Below are 8,576 nucleotides of genomic sequence, written 5' to 3'. Positions count from 1 at the left end.
ACATTATGCATACTCATAAGATACACAAAGAAACCATATCTAAAATATTTGGGCTGTCGGCGTACATTTTTAATGAAAATTGGAAGATATCAATTTCTTTGATATTGGTTTCATCCACTACCCTTTGACCTTTAGCTTATATAACAAATTTACGTGCATGCATGGATGTATCGGTACATTTCCCGGCCGAGCAACTTAGCAGTAGTCTTTACTTTCTGCACAATAACTCGAAGGTGAGTGAACGGAAGTTATAACCTGCTGCTACTCTATGAAATGATATGATATATGATAGGGTATATAGGATATATGCTATTTTATATATCTTTCCTATATGTTCATAACTTTTTCATAATTCTATCACTTGGAACTAACAAACATTTAAACACCATGCGCCCTGCTAGTAAAGGGTAGGCCCTGTAACAGGGGCTCAGCAGTATTAAAGGAAAGAAGAAGAAGATATGATATATATGATATGATATGATATGATATTGTTGTTGTTGTTGTTGTCCTCGTTTAACGTCTATTATTTCGCTAGACGTGGTCTCTTGGTGCTGAGTAACACATGGTTCGCTTTTGAGTCAATAGTCTCTCTTGGTTTTTAACTCTTGGTTCCTTGTGCTTGAGAGTTGCTGGAGGAGTTTCTAGGAGAGAACTTCGAAACGGTGTGTACTCTCAATGTACTGGGAGAAGGCTATGTACATCTGTTTGTTGATTCCTTCTGAAAGGTCTTCTCTCATTCCAGCTAGCGTGGTGATGTCCGTGTCTCTGCTGTCCTCTGCTGTGTTGTATGTCTCATATATGTTCTCCACTTCTAGCAGCATGTGTTGTCTTTCCTTTTCATAGCGAGGGCAGTGGTACAGGAAGTGGTTGGTGGTCTCCACAGCACCGCAGTTAGTGCAGCTAGGTGAGATTTCAGGGTTCATCCAGTTTTGATAGGAGTTGAGTCTGGTGTGGCCACTCACTAGCTGGTTGATGATGACTTGTGTGCTTCTTCTTCCAAGTGTTTGTCCCTTCTTCTTCATGTTGGTGGCTATCTTCTGCATGTGTTCACTTCTAGTGTTCAGCTTGGTCCTTCTGTTCCATCTCTCGTGCGCTTGTGCTTCAATGTGTTTCATGGCTTGCTGTTTTGTCCAAGATGTGTAGTTCTGGCAGTTTCTTGCTTCCTCTGCTGCCAGTTTAGCTTCTTTGTCTGCAATTTCATTTCCAGGAATTCCCATGTGTCCCGGGCACCAGGTGATCTGTATGGTGTAGCCTTTAGATTTGAGTGTGCTAAGTTTGCTTCTGAGTGTGTTTATCAGGCTGTTGTATGCTTCCACTTGTTGTACCCCATATGATATGATGCAGCTGATCCGATCAAGCCTTAATTATGATTAATGACTGCCTTTGAAAGTTTGAGTTTCTCACTTTGGTAAGGCTTGAGTAATTTGATGGTATTTTGATCAAATGCATCATAATTCATATTGAATTTTTGTATGCCCACAGACGGATCTGTGCTCTCCAGACGTCTTTGTCATCAGTGCCAAAGTTAACTATACAGTCATCAGTACAGCAGAAAAGCATCAGTACTACTAACGTTAGTATGTCTCCTGAGGACTGGGACACACGGTGGACAGAAGGGCGGATTGGCTTCCATAAGACTGAAATCAACCCGTAAGTAAAAACTGTCTTAAGGTTCAAGAGTGTGAGACTTCGTTCAGCCTGTCTTTGTTATTTCTGGGAAGATGTTGGATGGCGGTATTGCAGTTGTCCCTCTGTGTCTGTGAGTCTGCAGCAATATCTCAAGATCCTTTGGGTGATTTCTAAAATATTTTAACAAATCGTTGATGGTACAAATTTGCAATATTGGGCAACATAGCAGTGTTGTAGAATAATATGACATCTTCACTCTAGGGTAGTGTGGTCCAGAAATAAGATCAGTTGTTGATCGCCTTGTACAGTCTGGAGCCTAGAGATAATCATTGCTAGTACTATCCAAGCAGAGGTCAGACCATTGCCATGGCTGCTGCCTAGTGTCATGAGATAATGACATAAATATACCTGAACATAAGTGGAAACTGATTTTAAGAAAATTGTTATAACTTATTCCTGATAAAGAGGGTCGTCAGCCTTATTTGCGGGCTTCAGTTCGAAGGTCAGTTGTCAAACCATGGCACTGATGAGAGCATGTACTGGGCTAAAACTCTTGTAGCTTTAGGGTTAAAAAGAATTTTTTAATTTTTTTTTATGGCAGCTATTATGCTTTTGAATATTCTTTGCAATCCAAATATAATCTCACACGTTACGTGCATTCTCTGCAGGTACCTTAAGAAATATGAGGCAGAAATGACACGCAAAAGACAGAAGGTCAAGGTATTGGTTCCTCTGTGTGGGAAGTCAGTGGACATGAAATGGTGAGTTTTCTCTGATCCTTATTTCTTGAAATGAGCTTGATATCGTGATGGGAGCTTGTTTTGCATTACATATGGATTTGTAGCCACCTGAATTTTCTGAAGGAACAACTCAACCACAGAACTCGCTGCGCTAGCGTCAAAGTTGAATTTCAAATTAGACAAACCAAAGGCAAAAGGTCCAGCTATCAGTAAAAATGTAGGACTGATTTTAACATTTAAGGTACTAATAGTGTGTAACTATTTGATGTTCATAATATTATGTTCTTTGATGAAAGCTCTTTGGATATAATCATTGTTGTTGGAGGTTGTCAAGGAGGCATACCACTTAAGGATTTTTTCAGGGGAAATCAACAAGCAGATGTAACGTTACATGGCCTTCTCCCAGTACATTTTGTATATTGAGAGTAAGCACAGATTCAACATGCTCTCCTAGAAACACCTCCAGCAACTCCGAAGCACAAGTCAAAGAGAGCTAATACAGTACCTAGACAGGGCTCAAAATACCACCTGCATGATTATGCAGGTTAGTGCAGGTAAAACTGGAGCTGTGAAGGTATTTTTGTTGTCTACCTGCACCTAGCCTGCACTGGTGCATGTACTGGGTTTTATGTCATATACCTGTGACGCGAAAACATTCGATACGAGTGTTCTGGACCGGGCCATAACTTCGGTATCGCACAGGATCGAACGGCATATCACACGGGCTCCATTCGAATAAATCGAACTGTTTTGAGCGGGCCGAGTGCGGCGCCATCGAAATTTCGAAATGCCTGATTCGGTCTTTGAAACATTACTGTTGCAACACTTTTTGTTCGAGGGCACCAAATTTGTGCAACTTCTGGCGCATATCGCATCAAAACGGGTTTTCTCAGGTGGGTATGACATAAATAAAATACAACACGGTGTATTCCCCATCACCCTCAGTCCCAGCCCTCCCGCGGGTCGGATCACCCTCTGGCCTTCGGGCGATCCAACCCGCGGTCGGGCTGGTACGTCGGATGATATGGAATACACCGTGTTGTATTCTATATTTATGCACAAATCATCCTATGATGTAGGTGTATGTGGATCAATATTAGCTGCATTGACTGTTGCAAACTATAAAGTATAAAAGAAAAATAGCCATGGTTCCTGAACAATTTTAGTATGATCCATACTTACTAAATTCATAGTGGTGCGGGTGAAATTTGTCTGGTGCAGGTAATTTTCAATGTTACCTGCACCAGTGTAGGTATGCTGAAAAAAGTATTTCGAGCTCTGCTAGAGATATAATTGACTCGATACTGAAGTAACTGAACCATGTGTTACTCAAGACCAAGAGGCCACATCTATAGCAAGATAATAGATGTTAAACAAGAACAACAACAACAATTTTTCTCAATAAGTCTCAAAGTCTGTGATTGTCCTAACTAGGCTGGCTGACCAGGGACATACAGTGGTTGGAGTAGAGTGTTCCTCACAGGCAGTGGAGGCGTTCTTCCAAGAGAGCAACCTCACCCCGACCATCAGTGATGTACCCAACCTGAACTCAGGAAAGCTCTTCCAGGTTCAACTTTCACCTGTTTAATAACTAAAAGAATTTTAACTGTTTGAGTCTTTTTTATTAAATCAATGTATTGAAGGGTTTTGGTTGTGGTCGTTTTTGAACCGCTAAAAATGAATGGTGAGTTCTTTTAGACTTGATAATTAATAATGAAGAACATGATTCCTGTGATGGTTATAAACTTGTGACTATAATGCATTGACTTGTGTCAGTATTACATGTAAGAGTTACTAGTACTGTATAAACTGTAAAATCAGGAGTATTGAAAGTTGCCATGCTCTGACCTTGTTCTCTTTTCCTATGATTGATAACCCTCTTGAAGTGTAAGATTTTGTGATTATATTTTTTTTCATCAGAGCCAAGATGGAAGAATTTCTCTCTATGTTTGGACTTTTATGATTTTTCAAGGTGAGATGTATCTCCTTATGATGACTTTACAAAATTGTATGTCTTATAAGACTATTTTCTTATCTGTGTACCCTACAAGAAGGATTACAGTAATACAACAATTCTTTTCTCCTTTTACTTATTTTTTTTACTGGTCACAGAATGTTTCTCACCCTCCCTTCTGTTACCTCAGAGATGTGGAAGGTGACTTTGATGCAGTGTGGGACAGAGGCTCCTTCGTAGCCATCAACTCAACAGACAGGACAAGGTGAGAGAAACGCTGAAACATCAGTGCTCTGTACGTAACTTAGTCAAGGGAAGGACTCTTGTTATGACACGATGAAGTCTTTACTTTAGCATGATAAACATCATATTCTAACAGTACAAAATTTCAAAGCTTCACTTTAAATCATCTACATCAATGCAGACTACAGAATGTAAGATATCTACTGGTAACTGGTATGCCAGCTAAAGAAGACTTCAGAATGATGACATGATGTTCTAACTTGTAGTAACAGGAGGTTGTCCATTTTACCTAGGTATGCAGACTTGATCCTGTCTCTTATGAAGCTGAGTGGGTGCTACCTTCTCAACACACTGGAGTATGACCAAAGCAAACATGCTCGTAAGTACACAATACTACACCTGGTCCACTAGATTATGTAGCAATTCATACTGTAGTTCTATAGAAAAGGAAAAGTGCTTCCATGTTCCACATTTGTGGAAAATTTTAGATCTGTGTAAGACCGCATTAAATGTCCGCAAGAAAGGTAAGTCTTAGAGTAATACTGATATATTGTCAGAAATGTTTTTTTTTTTTTTTTTTACCTTTGCAAGACATTCTCTGAGAATGGCTTTGGTTTTAGAATGTCTGCCTGTTGGAAGGACTTACTAATTGTCTCTTCAATTGTTCTGAAAATTTGTCTTGTCTTGAGAAAAATAGTTTTATATACATGTATAGCCCCATATCGTTCAAAATGATATGTGTAGGTATATATCCAACCATATGTGTTGTATATTGAAAATGTGTAATACAAAATGTCTATTACCAGTTAAATAAATGTAGTTTTCAGAGCATGTGTTATCTCCCCATCATGCATATGTTCTTCAGTGCTGGCATTTATTTATGTCTAATGTTTATTAAACATTTAAAAAACATATTCCACTCCTAGTTAATGTGATACAACAAACACATGTACTTCATCTTGAGTATTTCTCTTTAAATACAGCTCCTCCTCACAGCATCCCACCATCTAGTGTGCAAGATATCTATGGTAGGTCTTATCATGCAGTAAATGTTTGTAGTTTAACAGTGGGGTTCAAGCACTGCCAAACTGACCATGCCAAAGGCTCTGAGCTTTTGGTGTAACGGTTAGCTATTTTTGTGATCTGGTGCCCCGGATTCAGTGTGGGTTCGAATCCCAGGAGCTAAGAGACTGTTACTACTAATCTCTTGCTTCAGTAGATAAAGTAATAAAAGCTACGGCCGCGTGGCACGTTGGTACACCCGATCCCTCGATCTCGGAATTTAAGCAACGCGCGGTCCGGATAGTATTTGGATGGGAGTCCCCCAACCAAGGTTGTCCGGATTGCTGTAGCCTCACGAAGCTTTCCACGAAATCGTCTTCCAGGAGGGACGTAAAACGGGGGTCCCGTGCATGTTAAACAGCCTCATTAACCACACTTAGGGTACCTACCGGCTGCAAAATACACCCGATATTATTATTATTAACTGTAAATGCATGATAGGATGGCATTTTTTTCATGGTCAGATTCATCCCCAGACATGTTTGAGACTGATATGCCTTTTGTGATCTCTCCTTACAGGTGGTAACTTTGATGTGCGCCACCTAGAGACCGCTGATGGTTTGACAGAGAGACACAAGAAAGGCTGGGGACTGAGTTCCCTTCATGAACACTATTACCTCATCACACCAAAGTAGGCATTGGTTTATATAGTCTTGCTTTTACCATATGTCATTTTAAAAAAAAATTTTGGGGGAGATAAGGTTCTCGATCTAGTTTGCCTTAAGTGGCCTTGACTTGTGCATCCTTGCAATGATATGGGCACATGTACTTGAAGGGAAGCTAAACTTAAAATTCTAAGTCTACTTTTAAGTAGACTTAGAATTTTAAGTTTAGCTTCCCTTATATACTTTGCTAAATATCCCCCATAGTCAAGTTCTCACTTGTTTTACATTAGTCTCATAGTTAAGGGCTCTCCAACAGTTTGCAACTCGCTCAATTAATTAATCCAATCACTGGGGACAGCATGGTATGACTTGCAAACCATTAACTATGATGGACATATGTAAAACAAGTGAAAACCTGACTTTGAGGTGTTCATAGTTAAGTACAGTAAGCAAGTTTAAGTCTTTGTTGATTTGTTCCCACAGACTACCTGAAGGAAAAGTTGTGAACAAATATGGGGAGGTGGAGAAGCTGGCATTGACTCCTGAGGACTGGCAGGTTCGATGGGGCAAAGGTCACACAGGGTTCCACAAGTCTGCCGTCAATAGGTAAGGGGAGAGTCATACCCATTGTTACATCAGTCCGTAGTTGAAACATGCACATGAGATTCTGTAGCAAAAAAGGACCCATTTCCAAGTAGGCAAGCAACTGTCTGACGGATTGCATCAGATGGATTGCGTCTAATAGATTGCATCTTATGACATGTGTCTGATGGATTGCATTTGATGGAATACATGTGTCAGATTGTGTCTGACGGATTTCGTCTCCATCCACTGTTTTGCATCTGACAGGTTGCGTCTGATGGCTTGAGTCTGACAGATGGCAACTGTTGAATTCCTTCTGACAGGTTGAATCTGTCTGCTGGATTGCATCTGACAGATATCATCAGATGGATTGCATCTGACAGAATCTGACAGTTTTCTTGTGATGAATTGCGTCAAATGGATTCCAGCACACAATGCAGTGTGAAAAGCTGTGATTGACACTTAACAAACCCCTGGTATTTTGCTAAGAAATTATATTAGTTCAACAGAAAACAACTTTCCTATCATATTCCAAGCACGACCCATGCTCATCCATATGTGTTATATTGAATCTTATTTTACAGTTCTCTGCAGAAGTACGTAGGAGAACTGACAGGAGGGAGGTCAGAGGTCAGGGTTCTGGTGCCCCTGTGTGGGAAGTCTTTGGACATGATATGGTGAGCCTGATGTGTACATGTATGTTACTCATTTGGGTACATATATTATATGGATGGCATTCTCTGGAAGAAAAAGAAATGATGGGCTAATAAAATGTTGCCATATTAAAATATCAGAAAAGTTGAAAAATTTAACTCACAGAACATGAAATGTTCAATGTAGGAAGTTTCTGACAAAAATCAGTACAGTTTATGATAGGAAAAGAGGCATTTTATCACTTGTATCCATCTTGCTGATGGTCACAATCATTGGGGGAAATGGACAAAAATTGATGCAGCATAAGCTGATGTCATCCATACAATCAAATTAGTCTGGTCCTTATCATAATGGCTACCATAGAGGGTTCTATGTGCACTCTACTACAAACATAAATCTAAATCTAAATGTTAAACAAGGTTAAAGCAGAAATGTTTCAGAAACTTCTGTATGACTGTTGCAGGCTTGTTAACCAGGGGCACACAGTTGTTGGTGTAGAGTTTGCCGAACAGCCCGTCAAAGAGCTCTTCCAGGAGAATGACATGACTCCCATCGTTAGTGATGTCCCAGGGCTGCCTAATGGAAAGCTCTACCAGGTATCTGATCATCCTTTGAGTAAATATAGAACAGTCTACTTTGCTATGCTTTCTTCATGTAACAAGGTTCACTACATCTTGTTATACTCTTTTTCCTGGTTCAGGGTGGAAAGCTGTCAGTGTACTGCTGTGACTTCTTCCATTTTACAAGGTAGGATTTTTATGCTTTCTTTGTGTATAATCTGTTGGGTTTATTCTAAACTCAAACTTCTTTGCTGCCTTGTATATCAAACCATGTTAGGGCCTGTTCACACTTGTGCATGTATGTTAGTCTGTATGAACTATGTAGTGACATTTTTTGGTTTAGGTAGTTTGCGAAGTAGACATTGTCTTTAAGTTTACCCACTGTCATGTAACCTGGTTATGACAATTATGAAAACAAGTTTTTCGGCAGTAAACTTTACATAAGCCAAGAAATGTAAATACGGGACCTGAATATACAAACAAGTGTTAACAGGCATTAAGAACATACTATGCTCTCCGGTTACTTAATGATATTTGAAAGTTTTAC

General features: G+C 39.8%; 2 protein-coding genes across 2 annotated transcripts in view; both read left to right on the top strand.

Moving 5' to 3' along the window:
• Positions 1–97: 97 nt before the first annotated feature.
• The window catches only part of LOC118410447 (probable thiopurine S-methyltransferase), a gene marked incomplete at its 3' end in the record, with an annotated part of 9,454 nt that continues 975 nt past the window's right edge, over positions 98–8,576 (top strand). Inside the window, 13 exon segments of the mRNA XM_035812178.1 lie at positions 98–233; positions 1,483–1,650; positions 2,298–2,390; positions 3,804–3,936; positions 4,290–4,341; positions 4,514–4,588; positions 4,860–4,945; positions 5,550–5,594; positions 6,148–6,259; positions 6,717–6,839; positions 7,400–7,492; positions 7,933–8,065; positions 8,170–8,216. Coding sequence (XP_035668071.1) covers positions 4,885–4,945; positions 5,550–5,594; positions 6,148–6,259; positions 6,717–6,839; positions 7,400–7,492; positions 7,933–8,065; positions 8,170–8,216 — 614 coding nt within the window.
• LOC118432699 (probable thiopurine S-methyltransferase) lies at positions 1,580–4,592 on the top strand. The gene is made up of 4 exons (XM_035844312.1): positions 1,580–1,650; positions 2,298–2,390; positions 3,804–3,936; positions 4,482–4,592. Exons 1-4 carry the CDS (start codon positions 1,580–1,582, stop codon positions 4,590–4,592), a joined length of 408 nt encoding a protein of 135 aa, XP_035700205.1.

Source organism: Branchiostoma floridae, chromosome 2 (genome assembly GCF_000003815.2).
Source record: "Branchiostoma floridae strain S238N-H82 chromosome 2, Bfl_VNyyK, whole genome shotgun sequence".
NCBI lineage: Eukaryota > Metazoa > Chordata > Leptocardii > Amphioxiformes > Branchiostomatidae > Branchiostoma > Branchiostoma floridae.
This window is presented reverse-complemented; position numbering and strand designations above follow the sequence as displayed.

Excerpts from the sequence above, each read along its gene's own strand:
- LOC118432699 (XM_035844312.1), top strand. The coding sequence starts at position 1,580 with ATGTCTCCTGAGGACTGGGACACACGGTGGACAGAAGGGCGGATTGGC. Across the intron at positions 2,391-3,803 it reads AAGTCAGTGGACATGAAATG|GCTGGCTGACCAGGGACATA; the intron begins GTGAGTTTTCTC and ends TGTCCTAACTAG. Across the intron at positions 3,937-4,481 it reads ACTCAGGAAAGCTCTTCCAG|AATGTTTCTCACCCTCCCTT; the intron begins GTTCAACTTTCA and ends TACTGGTCACAG.